General features: G+C 37.3%; 2 protein-coding genes across 3 annotated transcripts; one reads left to right on the top strand and one right to left on the bottom strand.

Annotated features, from left to right (window-relative positions):
• Positions 1 to 18: 18 nt before the first annotated feature.
• Positions 19 to 9,976, bottom strand: snrnp70 (small nuclear ribonucleoprotein 70 (U1)). 2 transcript variants are annotated; one of them, NM_001003875.2, is given in 10 exon segments: positions 19 to 1,635; positions 1,724 to 1,823; positions 2,318 to 2,419; positions 6,360 to 6,441; positions 6,531 to 6,593; positions 6,714 to 6,778; positions 6,866 to 6,920; positions 8,955 to 9,017; positions 9,110 to 9,263; positions 9,778 to 9,976. In NM_001003875.2, coding segments are annotated over 9 exon segments (1,488 nt in total). In that variant the 5' UTR covers positions 9,257 to 9,263; positions 9,778 to 9,976; the 3' UTR covers positions 19 to 824.
• A 464-nt stretch (positions 9,977 to 10,440) lies between these two features.
• Positions 10,441 to 15,952, top strand: rnf113a (ring finger protein 113A). Its single transcript, NM_001004536.1, has 10 exons — positions 10,441 to 10,548; positions 10,693 to 10,769; positions 10,854 to 10,952; positions 11,148 to 11,255; positions 12,091 to 12,200; positions 13,341 to 13,447; positions 13,529 to 13,618; positions 13,696 to 13,789; positions 13,980 to 14,086; positions 15,790 to 15,952. Exons 1-10 carry the CDS (start codon positions 10,443 to 10,445, stop codon positions 15,855 to 15,857), a joined length of 966 nt encoding a protein of 321 aa, NP_001004536.1. The 5' UTR covers positions 10,441 to 10,442; the 3' UTR covers positions 15,858 to 15,952.
• The last annotated feature ends 1,373 nt before the right edge of the window (positions 15,953 to 17,325 follow it).

Below are 17,325 nucleotides of genomic sequence, written 5' to 3'. Positions count from 1 at the left end.
AAATAACCAAAACAATACTTCGGCAATAAAAAAGTATTTATTCAAGAATTTAAAGCAGAACAAATACGACCAGATACAAACTGAAAAAACCTATACATAAAATTAAGAGCAATTTCTGTGAGACCATGGCAGACATTCCCATTTAAAAGCAGGTGTCATATTTTCTGCCTTTGTTCCTGCTGTAAAATAAGGGGCAACTGTACGATTTGTAAACGATCCATTTACAGGACCAAATATGAAACAAAATGTACATGATGAAAATAAAGTAGCAGAGAAATTAAAGGGAAGACCAATACAAAAAGAAAGTTACAGATAAATGTACTAACCCATGAAACGTTACTTTTGTACTCTGCACACATCTATGAAAATGGACATAACAGTACTAAAACAACCCCAATAACTGCAACAAACAAATACTTATCTTTGACTGAAACTACACTGTATTATAATACAGTGCTTCAGTCTAGAAATCCCCTCCCAGTTATGGTCATTTGATATCAAAATAATGTTAGACAGGGAATTCAAATGCATCATTAAGCTAATTATTTACTGTAGTCCAAGCCCCAGAAATAGGTTTACCAGAGCTAAAAACATAAAAAGCTCACAGTTTAGCTACATAATGTTTATTTTAACATTAGGACGCTTCTTACCAGGGAGACACTAAGCTCTTTCAGTGACAGCTGTTATTAGTACAGTATAATACTCACACGCTGTGGACAGTGCAAGCAAAGGGTGGAGGCATTAAATAATGGTTGAAGATATTTGTGAATCAAATCAACATTACAACTAGATAACCTACAATCATTCACACAACGATGGCACTTTTAGTACTCATCACCCTGGGCCTCCATCCTGTACCCATTTTCATTGGAGGCATAGCCCTCTCCCGACTGCATGGAATCCTGATCCATCATCATCATCCTCATCCCATCCTGTGAACCTTCTTCTGATTGCGGCGGCACTGGCTCTTCACCCTCTTCACCTCCATTACCCAAACCCTCATGATCTCCTGAGGAGGTAATGTGTCGATCTTCCCTTCGCTCCCCACGGTCCCGATCTCCCCGGTCTCGCTTATGGTCACGATCTCTATCCCTGTCCCGCCTTCTGTCCCGATCCCTTTCTCTATCTTTATCTCGATGGCTGCGCTTCCTATCACGATCTCTTTCCCTGTCTTTGTCTCGATCCCTCCCCCTTTCCTCTCCTTCAGGTCCTCCCTCCTCACCTCGTCCTGGTTCACCACCCAAGGGGTCCTCCATGCCCCTATCTCCCCCTTCAGGCATCATGCCATCAACTAGCCCGCCCATGCCGTCCTCCCCTCCTTCTGCACCTTTTCCTCTTTCCCTGTCTCTCTTCCTATCCCTGCTCCTGCTCCTTCTCTTGCGGTCTCTATCTCGATCCCGGTCTCTACTCCTCTCTCTGCTTTCTCCAGCTCCAGCACCACCTCGTTCTCTTTCCCTCTCTCGTCGTCGGCTGCTGCCCCCAGCCTCATCCCCTGCAGCGGCCCTCTCACGCTCATGAGACCTAGTGTGCCTGCGCCTCTCTCTGGACCGAGAACGTCTGCGTTCTCCACGTTCCTTGTCTCGATCACGTTCTCGACTGCGTTCACGGCGTTCACCACGATCCCGATCGCGATCACTGCAAAATAAGACAGAGGTAAGGCCGCGTAACTTCAGAAGATGAAAAAACACCAACTAAAATTCCAACCTCCTCTCACACAGCGTACCTTCCAATTGGTCGGTCATCATAACGAGATGTGTCGTCTCTGCCAGAGTGCTTGATGTTGACATCTGCGCCTCCTCGCCTTGTGCCACCAAGACCCCCACCTGGAGAGTGAAGAAAAGAAATTTGGTTCAAGTATAAAGTTTTGGGACCCAAAGGCCATGCTTGGGATAGGCAAGGTCCTCGATGCCCACAGTTAATACCCATGCATTAATATTGTTCAAAAGATCAAAGATGGAGCTGAACTCTGCAGGACAGTAGACCTTAAGCCAGATTTTGCCTTACTTGATCCATCAAACCTATTTGCTACAAGATTAGCAGTCAGTCTTGCTTTTGGTAGAGAATGATTCACTTGAAACTAAAAACCTCAAAGAAAGCTCTTTGAGGCATACTAAAGCCAATCCTAACCAAACTACAGTAGCCAACATTTGAAGGGGTTAAAACCCATTTTAAAGTGGTCCTAAACTATTGAACAACATCCATTCTTGTCTTGGGACGATTTAGAAAAACTGAATCAAATGTTTTCAATACTTCAAACTGGACCTCCAGGCCTAGAAACAAACATCTGACAAGAGTGGGGGAAAATAGAAATGCTTACCAAGTCGCCGGGGGCGCCATCCTTTTACCGTTCGTCCTCTTTCAACATCAACAAGCACTCTACGACCATCAATCTTTTTGCCATCCGCGTGCTTATAAGCAGCTAGAAGAGTTGATAGATGAGCAATAGAAAAGTGGAGATTGAGAGGAAGGGAATAAAGGGGAGCACAGAGGGAAAAAAAGACACAGACAATGAGAACCATGAAGACACAGAACAGTATTTGCTACTACATACCTTGAATTTGGGATGAACTCCATTCAAAACATTAATCTATCAGAAGTCACACGCTTACCTCCAAATGGATAAGACACCAGGAATGATAAACTGACAATGCTGCCATCCATTTTATACATTTCCTCTACCTCAGTGATTACCTTCAACACCATTACCTTGATGATTAGATGCTTCTATTCACTTTAACCCATAGTTATAAATAAATAAGAAAATAAATAAAAAGTAACCTACGTTTAATGTATAGATGCATATTGTTTTTAAGATCTTCCAGAAAAAAAATTCTGTTAATAATTTTAAGTGACAGCTGTTGTCAACGACAGCTAATGTTTTAAACATTAAGAAAGGAGCATAAATTCTTTCTGCCACTGAAAAAGTTGAAGACATACAAATTCTACTATACAACTGAGGCAGCTCTAATGCAGTGCTGGAGAAATCACAAAAATCAGCAAGCTCTGGTCTTAACAGCTTTGGATCACTTAAGTCATCTTAAAATTAAATACAAAATTTAATTTCTATAATATCTTTGAGTGATCCCCACTGACATTTTTGTTGTCATTAAATCACTAATAATAGCATCTATTAAAAAAGGCACTTGGTGAACACATCTTGCATTAAAAAGCAAACTTCTCATCCTCAAATGTTTTTGAAACATTCTTTCACATTCAAACTGAATTTGAGCATTAAAAGCACCATTTACACTCACGCCACACCACTCCACACCACACGGGAAAAAAAACATTTAGCAAAGCTTTACTTCTAGCAATTGTATTATTTATAATACAAAGAAGCTAGAAGCACCGCTTTTAAAGTTACAGACTTCTGACATACTTCAGTATGGCCAATAATCTTTCTCCTGCTGATCTGAAATAAGTCTAAGACCTTAAATATCTAGGCCCTTATTATTTAGTCATTATCCAAGTTATACCACATTACCTGGAGTTGCTATCTTACCATAACACCTGGCCAAGGATGGAAGTCCTTGATGAAAAACCCCACGAAACGTAGCCTGTCGATCCCAGCAGCCTCGAATCAAAATGTTCTTCAATTTATTTGAAACTTTGATCCAATTTTTATTTTTATTTACTAAAACGGGACAAGCTTGAACTCAAAGAATTAGGGATCCAATCCTTCAACAATGGAAAATCAACGAAGCTACTCCTGTCTGCACTGTCGATGAAGTTCAGATGGAACCCATCGTGAGGGCCTTACCATGAAACCCTTCAGTACTTTCACACATACCTGCCCTGACGTCAACAAGAGGGCCTTACCAACAACCCTCAGACTACCATACCAAACTAGAGGGGCTTACCAAACACCCTCAGCGCACCTACCGACAAGAGGGGCTTACCATTCACCCTCATTTAAATCAGTTAACAGAGGGCCTTACCACAACCCTCAACTAGCTGTCCCAAAAGAGGGGCTTACCAACCACCCTCATATCCAAAAAAATAAATAAAAATAAAAAAACAAATCTCTCAAAACAGTTTCCAGGTTAAATGCTTTACAAATCTACGGGGCCTTGCCAGTGACAATTTAAGCAAATCTCAAAATATTTTATTTAACGCATTTTTTTAGAAATGGTAAGTGAAAAAAGTCCTTATGTTTAATTGGATCTATCATTGTAATTTCCAGCGCACTTAAAGCTTAGAAAATAAAGATGATTAGTTTGGACAAACAAATCTAAGGTATTAAAAAAAAAAAAAAAAAAAAAAAAAACTTCTCTCAATGTAGCTTCTTGTTCCTTAACGCAAACAGATTTCTTAGGCCTAAGGATAAACTCCCCAGAGAAACTTACTTTAACCATTAAAGAACGAGGTGATTCCATGTCAACAGATTTTTTTTTTATATATTTGGGTTCAAATGTAGTGATTTTAATTTCTAAAGCCTGTAGTTAATCTAATCTATTAATCCCAATTCCAAAAACCTAGATTGAATGCTTATGAAGAGTATGTACTACATCTCGGAATACATTTTGCTTGATTCTTAAAAATGAAACTTTAAAAGACTTGATTTGCTTTTAAAATTAAACAGGAAAATTTAAGAGTCAAATACTTAATAATAAAAGTCCAGTGCCATCACGCAAAATGAGATTAACTCAAACATAAGCATGTAGTAACAACTATATTAAGTAGAATGAAACTTAAACAACAAAATATTTGCTTGTTTTGTTAGCAACAATGTTCAGCTGCCATTACACTAATTAAAATTGGTACAGCTCACTATGTTACTTATAAAAATAAAGGTGATTTCCTATCGTAAATGCACTGACTTTGCATAACTATCATGAATCTGACTGTGCTTAATATAATATTATAAAGAGTAAGCATCTATTGAACTTTATTCAACAACTGGAAGAAAATGGCAAGACACCCTTTGGTGCGGTGATATTTGAATGGATAATGACAATATAATAATCTCCCATGAGAAATTCTACTTCAAAAAAACTAACATCAAGACCACCTTTCACTTGGGTATAACTAATATTGTGTTACACAAACTGCAACACATCCAAAGAGATCTTAACACTATTCTGTTTTAAATGTACCTCTCTCATACTTGTGCAAACATGCACCTGTCTAACCACGTTAGAAACAGTGTGATGGCTTTAATAGAAGAGATTAATGCCAGGCTCACGATCACTACAACCGACCCAAAGCGCTATCAATGACAACTAGCAGCCCTACATTTTGCCCTAAAACAGGGCAGATGAGAATGAATTTAGTATACCCAATCGACCTATAATTAGATGAGGGGTGTAAAGAAATCTTACCCATCATACAAACCCATCATACCAACCATACACTGAGCTGTGGTAGTAGGGTGTAGATGTATCAAAACCATCATCATGATCTGCAAGCCAGCTCTGGCCAATAGCCATCAGAGATAGGCGGCTGCAGTAGCAATGAGAACAACACACAATTAATATAAAGCATTGACTCGCTCCGCAACACTTCAATCATAAACGCCCCTATGTGAACTGAGGTATTGAAAGCCTTGGTAACAGCTGTTTGTGCACCAGACATAAACAGGTGTGTAAGTATATGGGTCACCTTTTTTCACTAAAGACGGCCTTAGCCTTTAGCTTACCATCACTGCTCCAGCCGGAAACACACTGCTATGTCACACTGCCTAAACATTACAGAGATGCCATAGAGTGGCAACATTCATCAGAATGTGTTGGGCTAACGCACAGCCACACTCCACTTCCCCCACATGTGCTGCACGTCACACTCACGCCAGATGCAACACACACACACACAAGGGTAAAAACAGGAATATACTACAAACACAGACAAGATAGGGTTTGATACAAGCGGTCATACAAGCACACACACACACAAATGGAGTTTTAAACCGAGTTACAGAGTCATTTGAAAAGTTTACACATTCTTTTTCATAAAGGACAGCTTTGGTGTTATTAATAGCTTAGCTATATGTTGATTTGAATCCACTGAAGAGATAAAATAAAGTACAACCAAAATACGAAGACTTCAGATGCAAAAGGTATGCCTTCTGAAAGTGTATTCTAAAATGAGCATTTCAGATATTTTAATTTAAGGGAACGAAAAGAATCTATTGTTTGACAATAGTGAAATTCCTCAACCACTGCGTTTCAAAAAATGCTCAATTTATAAATATATCAGATGCATTTAAGAGCTTTCTGCATCTGACTCTTCCTTTGGTGTTTAATAAGGGGTTTTGATAAGACTTAAATGCCTATTATTGGAAATACAAAAACCAATGGTGCAACCTTGCTTTGGGGTCATTTAAGGGACTGAAGGCAGAATAAGATATGTTGGTTACTTACAGTGCATGTCTCTCTCGTGCTCGTATTCAATGAACGCATAGCCTCTTGGTTTTCCAGTTTTCTTGTTGTACACAATGTAGATCTAATAATAGCAGATACATACAAGAATAAGACAGTGGAAACAAACTGACCCAAGATTAATATGGATAATACACGTTCAGCACAATTTACCCGTTTGATAGGACCATAGACCTCAAACTCTCGCCGCAGTTTGGATTCTGTGGTATCATAATTCTGTAGAAATAGAATAAAACATGTTTGTTAAATAAACAAATTTGTCTTCAAGAAACAACCTCTACACATTTAGATTTTTGTCAGCCGACAAGCTTATGTTTGAGACCAAAAAATACTCACAATTCGAGCCACAAACAGGGTCTTAAACGCATCTCCTTGGGCATTAGCATCATTATGTGGGTCCCCTGTGGAGATACAGGTCAAAAGGTTAATATAGAACATTTTAATGACTTTATTTACAACTGTAAAGCCTTTATTTTAAAGACACTTACATAATTTCAGCTCTCCTTCAACCACAACTTGCCTCCTCTCCATTTTTTCTCTTCTCTGGATTTGAAATGAACAAATAACCAAGTAGTTAGTTACCATAATTTTACATTAAATACTGTACAAATGTAAATAATTGGCTAACATTCTTATTATTGGTCATTTATTGCATCATATTACTGGATTAATAGAGCATGTGACATTTACACAAAAGCTTCTGCAATGCATATCTTACTATTGCTGACTGCTATCAAGTTCCTTCATCGATTTTTCAGAATTTGATTATGGTGCGTTGACAAATGATTTCTAAAAACTTAGGGCTATGCAACATATTTCAGCATTATCAAGTGTTCATAGCTGTCAAGACTCAACGGTCCAGAACACAAGTGATTTGTGAATGAATTGCCAAGTTTCAACAATAGAGTGAAAGTTAATCGTGTGCACATTAAATGTAAATTATTCCATCCTCCAGTGGAAACACCTTTTTTTGTTGAACTCAAAAGAAACATACCAAAAAATGGTCACGATTAACATCCATTGCAGTGAAAAAAATATATATACATACCCCAAGGAATCAATGGCATGTGGTTTCTAATATTCTCCAAAACATTAATACTTTTGTGTTGGACAGATGACAAAATATAACCGGTTTAAAACAAGTGGAGACAAGTGGAGTAAATATTCTAACTTTTTTGCTTCAATTAAAAAAAAACATTTTGTTAGCAGTGGTCTCAAGCAAAGTTTGGGACAAGGATGACCTATGGTTAAACTCAATGTGACATGTATCAACAAGCTTTTCAAACACGTCTTGTCTGTACTTATATGCCCACTAAGGCCCCGTTTACACTAGTGCGTTTTAGTTTTAAAACGGCGTTGTAGAATGAAAACGATCCGCGTCCACACTCGCGTTTTACCCAGCGTTTCTGAACAGCTCTCCGTCCACACCAAAACGCTGAAAACGCACATCACGTGACCACACACACACACTCTCGGGCAAGCGCTCCAGCATTCTACCCAGATGAGAGCTCTGCTTGTCGGACTGCTCATCACGCATCTCCCGCTGGATCTAATCTCACTATATTTGCTAAACGTGATATTTCATTCATGTTGTTGTCTTTATCTAACGACATAGGCCAATTCCCTGACTTTGGTCATTGGAATCTATTAAGTTACTTGTTCACGGGTAACATGTTTTGGTTAAGTGCAAAGATAAGTTAATGATTAATCCAGGTACATTGACTGATCGCTTGCCTTTATTTGCTACAATGTATAAATATAAACTTAACATAATAAACTTAATATAATATAAACTTATTGTATGTTATACTTTTATAATTGTCGATTATTAAAACTGATATTCAGCAAAAGAGAGGGTGCGTTTCGTATTTTCACTTAAATTAAAAGGAGGCAGTTGTTATAGGCTCCGTTTTGTTATAAATATCCACGCTCATATATGCAGCACGACGCCTCAACATTTCTGCTGTCTGTTAAGTTGCTAATATTAAAAAGAAATAAGGCAGTTCCTTAAATCATGTTTACATTTTATTGTTGAGAAAGTGAAACAACGTAGCCAAGGTGATGTGAATGAAGTTATAAAGTACACTGTTCCGTTTGAAGATTTACGCGTGTCCTCGGTATGTTTTCCATATCAAACTGAGAAGGGGGAGACTGCAGCCTTGATCAAACTTGCGAAGTCTTAACTTAAAAGAAGAGGATGCGAGACTGAACTGTGTGTGGGCTACTTAATATTGAGGAAAAGCCCCAATCAGATAGGCGAACGTTTGCAGCCCCGCCTCCGTTTTCAGATATCTCCGTCTTTCCCCATCCACACTGAGACGGAGCAGCAGCGTTTTAGAATGAAAACGGCCTCTCCAGCGTTTTCAAAAAGCTCCGTTTTCGGCGCTCGAGAACTCCGGCGTAGTGTGGACGGATGGCGTAACCGTAGCAAAACTTATGCGTTTTCAAACTAAAACGCACTAGTGTAAACGGGGCCTAAAACTACTGAGTGCAGCTCTGTCAATCTAAAAGCAATTCAGCAGGAGAAAACATTAGTAAACTCCCCACAGAGAGTCTATTCAGACAAGTCTCGCTCACCTTCCTCTCCAGTCTCTCCTCCCGTGTCTCTGCTCTTGTGGGTGGAGGGGCATCTCTGGGGTCCTAATAAACAGCAGAAAAAACAGTTATACATCAATGTAACAAAGAAATCGATAAATAAACCGTTCTACATAAAATAACAAGTCAAAAAGCACCTCAAAATGCCGGATAAAAGGAGCAATTCCGCAGTAGGGCTGGTTGTGGTGTTTCTCGTGAGGAAGCTTTCCCAGTTGAGGCAGGAACGGTATGGGGTCCCGCGGGGCAAACAATGCCAACAGGTTCGGCGGAAGAAACTGAGTCATTGTTCACCTGGAAGAGAGAAAAAACACAAACGATAAAAAAAATAATCAACAACTAGGAGCACCTCATGCAAGTTAAGCAGTTACTGTGTGAAAATGGTAAATAAGACGTTATTTAAGATAAGGTGGATTTAAATAAGCAGACAAAATCATGCTAACAGATTCAAACTGAAAATTCAGCGTCTTCACATAGATCTGGATCAGTAAACAAACACCCCTTAAACGAGTCTCGTGAAGTTAGCTGCTAGCAGTCTTAGCTTTCTCGGTTAGCTTCGTGCAAACAAACACTTTTATTCTCCACATAATGATTAAACAAACTACAACTTCAGCATCAGATCACGTTAGTGTAGCATCAACAAAAAGAGACGCATCTAATAACTAATATCAGTGCACTCTTTAATACACAAAAATAAAGCAAAGCTCAGTCGTGGTTACGGTCAGCTCTGCTAATTCACCAACTCTCTCATGATGATCATATCCGAGATCGCCTACATTTCCACGGACGGCCTCCTGCAGTCAATTACCTCAGTTTTTCATTCGGCTCCAACGAAATCTCCGATTTTCGGGCCAAAATCCTCTTGCGTGTTTCTGTGGAAGACCTTCGTGCATGAATTTCTTTAATTCACTCGGTATTTTTGTGTGTATTTCGGTCCACACAATACCCAACGTGTGTTCTCACCCAGTTGAACGAGTCGTTCCTTTCTTAAAATGGCGCTAGGCCGTAAACCGCTGCGGTGTTTCACGACACATTTACGTCTAGTGGTACATTCACGATAGGGGCGTGGCCAGTGTGGAATTTGTACTGTAAAATATTATTTATTGTTATACAGTGTCACAAAACTTATGCTATGTTGATGTACGTATCCACAGTATCCTAACTAGACTTTACCTTTATAATGGGAAAAAATTCACTCTAAATCATAATTTTACTTTAAGTACACCATAAAATACCTTAAAACGTCTTTATCCTTAATTTTGCTCAATGCATGCATCCAAATATTGTCTGAATATTGCTAGTTACTGATTAATAATAATAGTAAAGATATGTACATTATCAATTGTTAAATGGGAATATATTCATATCAAATACAACAGCACTAAACCATTCCCATTCTACGTTTCTTCCCAAACACAAGAGGCGCTGTAACCAAAAAATGACTTCATCGTTTGTTTTTATACGTAGTTAAAGATGGCGGAGTCCGAGGAGCCGAAAAAACCCACCTGCACATTTATTTTTAAGAAATCAAACAAGAAATTTTCCGCACGGAAAAGAAATGCAAGTGACAGCGACAAAGGTACGTTGTGCTTCTTTCTTCAGTGTCTCAATCGACAGCGAGTTTGACTTGAGAAACTATAATCCCTACAACAAGCCGTCTGTTTAATTAATGTTTATGCTCAATACATGTCTGCAGTTCAGTGTTTTGTTTCTTTATCATCAGAAAAAAGCAGCGGCGATGAGGGCAGTGCAGTGGTCAGAAAGAAGAAATCTGCCGCTGTGAACCCCATGATTCAGAAAGTATGTCCGTATTTCATGTGTTTTATGTAACTAGCCGCTGTTAAACTGATGTCATCATTATTATATTTATTATTCGTTTTATAGACGAAGAAAGTGGAGAGGGAAGCTGTCTCATCGAGTGAAAGTGAAGAAGAGAAGGAAGAAAAGAGCGTGACTGTCGCTTACAAGTCCACTCGCTCAGCGGTGAGTCTGACTGACCCAACATTTGTACAGCTTCATGATTTATGCTACAGCAAATTATGAATATAAACGCTTGATGGTGCCTAATAATTCATGACCACGTATGACTTTACATTTCTATTAACGTCTGACAGTTTTTGCGCTGTCTCATTGAAACATTAAAGGCTGTAATTGAGTGTATTTGACTATGTGTTGCAGAAACCAGAGGGGCCGGATGACATGGGGGCCACTGCTGTCTATGAGCTGGACACAGAGAGGGACAAAGATGCTCAGGCCATCTTTGAGCGCAGTCAGAAAATCCAAGAGGTATGCGGGTGATTGGAAATAACTGGCTGCATCATTGTAAAGTCAGGTTTATGTATGTTATGTACAGATTCAAAGTACCTTTACAGTTCTAGATTTAGATAACATTAAACTCAGCATTTTCAATTGTATTTACACATATTTCAAGTAGACAACAGCTCTACAGAAGGTGATATAGTAGCGTGTCATGTCATGTCAGTTCAGTTATTTAGATACCTCACTCAGTGCTTTCAAGCACAGCAGAATCAATTCATTTTAGAAAATAAATAGCCTTTATAATAGGCCTGGGCGATTTGGCCTCAAATCTAAATCTTGATTAACTAAACATTTTAACCCGATTACAACTAATGATTGATTATTTCATTTGTTTTTGCCCTCATAGTTAACTGACAGGTTTCGTAAAGTGAGAGATGTTTGAAAAGGGTGCATTACTTGATTTTAAAATAATTGAAGGAAACGCAAACTATCTACTATCTATGATTATTTATTGAACATCAGCGTTGAACAACTGAAATGAAAACACACATTGCCTAAAACCAACAGTCTTCTTTTTTTCGTTGCTCTCCGCGCTGCCCACTCTTGTCATCACTATCAAGCTGACCAACCGCAGAGCTTGCGCTACGTATCGTCAAGTAGTGACATTTTTTGAGAGGTGCGCGTCAGCCACGGCGAGGAGTATGCGATTGCTCAAAGTCTGCGCTCAATGCAGAAGAATAAACCAGCATCTAAGGAGCGGGGTCATTTCATGTCATGATATTTGATTGTTGATATTGTTAAGATGGCCAGAATATACACAATCTCTTAATCATATGGCTGCGTGTTTGTGTGTAATTTATAGGAGCTGACTGGTAAAGAAGATGATAAGATTTATCGTGGGATCAACAACTATCACAAATTCATTAAACCCAAAGATTCCACTATGGGCAATGCCTCCTCTGGCATGGTCAGGTGAGTCAGTGTTGTTACGAGTTTTTCTTTCTCTTGTTTCCTCTCCCTCTTTCCTGCACTCTCTCGGTCTGAATTATTTCCAGGTGCAGCGGATTACGGCAGATTGTGATTGGTGCTTGGATTGGCGGCTGTATTTAAGAGGCCTTTGTTTATCTTCTGAACACAAATGAAAATGTTTTAGATTAAATCTGACATCTCTCTCATCCTCCATGGACAGTGAGATTTCAAAGATGTTCAAAAGTCCAGAAACCAAAAACATTGCATGGGACTTTAGTGTTCTGATGTGTAATCATGTAGAGCTCCCAAAACACTTGTAAAAAACTGTAAATACATGAAAGAATACTTTATTTTTTGTATACATGACAGGTCAGGGTGCGCGTTTACTAGGCATGGGCCGGTATAAGATTCTGACGGTATGATAACCTTGGATAAAAATATCAGAGTTTCACAGTATTGTGATTACTGCTCAAAAATATTCTTTTAAAATGTCTGGGTAAAAAAAAAACTATTATTGTTCCCATTGAACACAATATATTTTATTTTAAGAAGCATATTTTGGAACAGTAAACATGACAGGCTAAAGAATTTATTGAAGACAGCAGAAGTCAATAGTTTCGAAAACACATATTTCTTTAAAAAAAAATGAAAAAGACATTCATCTTTCTCTTCTTTGGATATAAAGTAAGCCACAGCACTGTTCAGGTCCAGAGCATGCCTGGATGTTTTGGTGCTTAAGCATTTTGTTTTTCAGATGTTCCCTAAACCATGGGCTGACCAGTAGCTGTTGCCCTAAAAAAACTAAATAAAATAAAAAAACATGTTGTAAAAAACATGTTTAAACAATGTACATATACCACAGTGTAACAGAAAATGTTAGCGGTTTTAAAACCCTGACTTTTCCAAACCGCAGGAAACCTTGAAAGTCACATGGATTGTTTTTGGATCCTTTTCTGGACTTTGAACGTCTCTTGTCTATGGAGGATGAGGGTGCTCTCAGATTTCATGTAAAATATCTTTATTTGTGTTCCGAAAATCAAACATGGTCTGAGGGGATTGGAACAACATAAGGGTGAAAAATTATTAACAGAATTTTTGGTGAACTAACCCTTTAAAACATTCCCAATTTCTTGCATGTGACAGGAAAGGCCCAATTAGAGCGCCTGAGCACCTCAGGGCCACAGTGCGGTGGGATTACCAGCCTGACATTTGTAAAGATTACAAAGAGACTGGTTTCTGTGGGTTTGGAGGTTAGTACACAACTTAATTCCTGTCTGTTTTTGCCACTTGTATATTATCACATGGCAGTAATCATTTCTTTTTATCCTCAGACAGCTGTAAGTTTTTGCATGACCGCTCGGACTACAAGCACGGCTGGCAGATTGAACGAGAGCTTGAAGAAGGAAGATATGGAGCAAACGGTGAGCCATCGCTAGAGACAAGTCTTTGAATTGCTTTCCTTCTTTAGTTGTTTTCTGATGTATTGCTTATTTCACAGATGATGAGAATTACGAAGTGAGCAGTGATGATGAAGATCTTCCCTTCAAGTGTTTCATTTGTAGAGAGTCTTTTAAGAACCCCATTATAACAAAGTGAGTGCTACATCAAGCCATGGCTGCTTTGAATTGCAAATGCTGTTCTCCAGTCTCACCACAGCACAATTCCACATTATGACGCTTTAGCTTGTGTACATCATATCTGAATGCCTGACATTGTAACCACATCGTTGACTGCAGGTCTAATATGGTGATTCTCAATTTAAAAGTATTCTTTGTTTTTCAGGTGCCGGCACTATTTTTGTGAAGCCTGTGCCCTGCAGCACTACCGCAAGTCTAAGCGCTGCTACGTTTGTAACCAGCAGACCAATGGAGTCTTCAATCCTGCCAAAGGTGATCATGCATCCATCAAATCTGATTTCAATGCAAAATATGTTAGTGTCAAAAAGAAAACTAATTGAGCAAGGGTGCATTCATTTGATCAAAGTGGCCGTAAAACATTTGATAGTGTTACAAGTAATGTTCTTTTGATCTTTGATTTCATTAAAGAATTGCAAAGCACAAAATTAGCATATTAACTTATTTTCTAAAAGATCATGTGACACTCGGACTGCACAATAGATTTGTGGAGTCATTTGTGGAGTCATTGTCAAGATTAATCATTACAGAATGAATCTTTATCATTTGCTTGTGTTTTAAAGGTGTTTCATAAGAGTTTAAAGCAGAGATGCCCAAACTAGGGCTCGTATGCCAATGTTGGCCCATGATAACCTTAGATTTGACCCGCCATCCCATCTGAGAAGAGAGGGAGAATGATGGGGATGGGTTTGAGATTGTTAATTCAAATTTAATGCAGCCTTTTGTTTGTTTTATTGTTAAAAACTAAGTGAAATTAAATGTTAAAATCAAATTGTGCAAATTAATTTAATTTTGTTTGAATGTGCATACTTTCACCTGACAATGCAGAGACTTCAGTGAGCAAATCAATTCAAGGTTAACTGTAGCTGTATTATAAATGGGATTGTTTATGTTTTTATTGCAATGACTTACCATTTAAAAAGTTATACCGCATTAGATAATACAATTTAAAGTAACGATTTCTATTTATTTTGAAATATTTGGAAATAAACTAGGAAATTACCCATGGTAACTTTACCTTCAGCCCACAGCTCTCAATGATACAGCCCTTCATAGGGAAAAGTTTGGCAACCCTGGTTTAAAGCATCAGAGCACCAAAAAAGTATATTTGTAACTTTAGTGGAGAATAATGTTATTTTACATTTCAATATTCAATTTCTGTAGCTGAATACTGTTTGACTCTATGGTAAAACCATAAAGCTCTGTTTATTTAAATTTTTTTTGTTGCTCTGTTTTAATAATATTTGCTTGATATTTGTTTATTATTTTGTATACATGATTCACATTTTTACAAAAATCACCCCACCAATCTGTATTAATTCATGATTTCTTTCCAAACAGAGCTATTCAAACCATCTGGTCAAATTGTGTTCATATTGCAATCTATATTGCAGAGAAACAAAATATCACAATGTCAGAATTTTCCAATATCGTGCAGCCCTATGACACTGAAGACTAGATTAATAATGCTGTGAATTTAGCTTTGCATTCATAAGAATGTTTATTAAAGTTCATTCTAGTATATTATTAAAAAAAAGTATATAAATATTTTATTATTGAATTCCATTAATTACAGTATTTCACAATATTGCTGTATAAATATCAGCGTCTCAAAGATAAATTGTGGGACCCCCTTGAAAATGAAATGGTACATCTCAAGAGGGTTAATCCTAATGAATGATAAAATGGAAACGTATGGTAAAGATTTGGTAGTTTGGTCTTAATTGTCAGGAAATTCTTTAAATTGAATGACCAATATCATATATAATTCATTTTATATATATATATATATATATATATATATATATATATATATATATATATATATATATATAAAACGCTTTACAGAGCATTATCAGAATCTCCTCAACTATCACCATATTGTGAAATTTCATATTATAATATACTCAACCACCACCATGATATGAACTAAGAATAATTGATGTTTTATTCCTCAGAGCTGATGGCTAAAATGCTGAAACGGCAGGCAGCAGATGATCAGCCTCCTTCAGAAGAAGAAGACTAGCACCACACAGCCTCCCCTTCTCTTTTCTACTTTAATCACTCACATTCAGAGTTGTACATTTTCAAAGTATTTGAAATAAACGTGTCTTTTGTAGACAGGTTTGTCAGAAATCTTTTTAAATGTCGGAAATCTTAACACGACTCTAAAAAGAATTGTACATCATTCACTAGAGTCATTTAATATCACACAAAGCAAATCTATATTATTGTAATGTGTAAAGATGTCTTTAATGTTTTTTATGGATCATTTTCAAGACAATATTGTACTTTTTTTTTTTAAATTCTCTAACATTGAAAATGTAGTCAGCATTTACTCATCCTCAAGTGGTTGCAAACCTGTATGAGTTTCTTTTTTTCTGTTGAACACAACAGACAATATTTTGAAAACATTTCAAGTCTGTAACCATTGATTTCCATAGCAGGACAAACAAATACTATGGAAATTACAGGTATACAACATCGATCGATATATCTTTTGTGTTCAACAGAAAAAAGAAACTCAAGCTGTATTGAATCAAGTAGAGCAGGGATGTCAAACTCAATTCCTGGAGGGCTGCAGCCCTGCACAGTTTAGTTCCAACCCTGCTCCAACACACTTACCTGTAGGTTTCAAACAAGCCTGAAAGACTTTAGTTTGATCAGGTGTGTTTAATTAGGGTTGGAACCAAACTGCAGAGCTGTGGCCCTCCAGGAATTGAGTTTGACATCCCTGAAGTAGAGGATGGGTAAAGGGCAAAATTTTCATTTTTGGGTGAACTACCTTTTTAAGTAAGTCTCGTTGGATGGCAGGAAAAGTAAAGTTAAATTATAGTTGTTTTTTTTAAACACTATAAAGGGCTGACATAGTAATTTTTTTTTTTGCTATATTTGGCCTTCGTTGTAAGTCTAATAAGTGTATTATTGAACAGAGTCAACATAAAGCCACTGTGAACATTATGGTTTTATTTCATTTTTGAAGGAAATGTGGTGAAGAATGTTGGTGTCATATTTTTTGTGTCAAAATCTTTGTATTATTCACTGTAATACCATATACCAAGGAAAAATAGGGAGGAGATTAACAGTATTAAAATTTGGATACCGGTAAGCCTTATTGTAACATCTGGGATTAGAGTCAGAATTATAGTTAATCAGGCAGCATGGAATTTGACACATTAACTTGTATGATTCTTAGCTTTGATGAAGATTTAATTGCTTAATTCATTTGATGAAGACAATACAATGGTTTTATTTTACTTTTATTAAATTTCTGTACCTTAATACTGTTACGCTCCACAGAAAACCACAAAACTGTGTATATTTCTCATGTGCATCTATGTTTTGTTGTATTTATATATGCTTGTAATTTATATATATATATATATATATATATATATATATATATATATATATATATATATATAAATAGTATTATAGTATATTTTATGTAGATGCACTACCCTACCCTTAAAACATCCCAGTAAATTTAAAAT

The sequence above is a fragment of the Danio rerio genome, chromosome 3, assembly GCF_052040795.2.
Source record: "Danio rerio strain M-AB ecotype USA chromosome 3, GRCz13ab, whole genome shotgun sequence".
Taxonomy (NCBI): domain Eukaryota; kingdom Metazoa; phylum Chordata; class Actinopteri; order Cypriniformes; family Danionidae; genus Danio; species Danio rerio.
The sequence above is the reverse complement of the archived record's forward strand: the minus strand, read 5'-3'. Positions and strand labels throughout refer to the sequence as shown.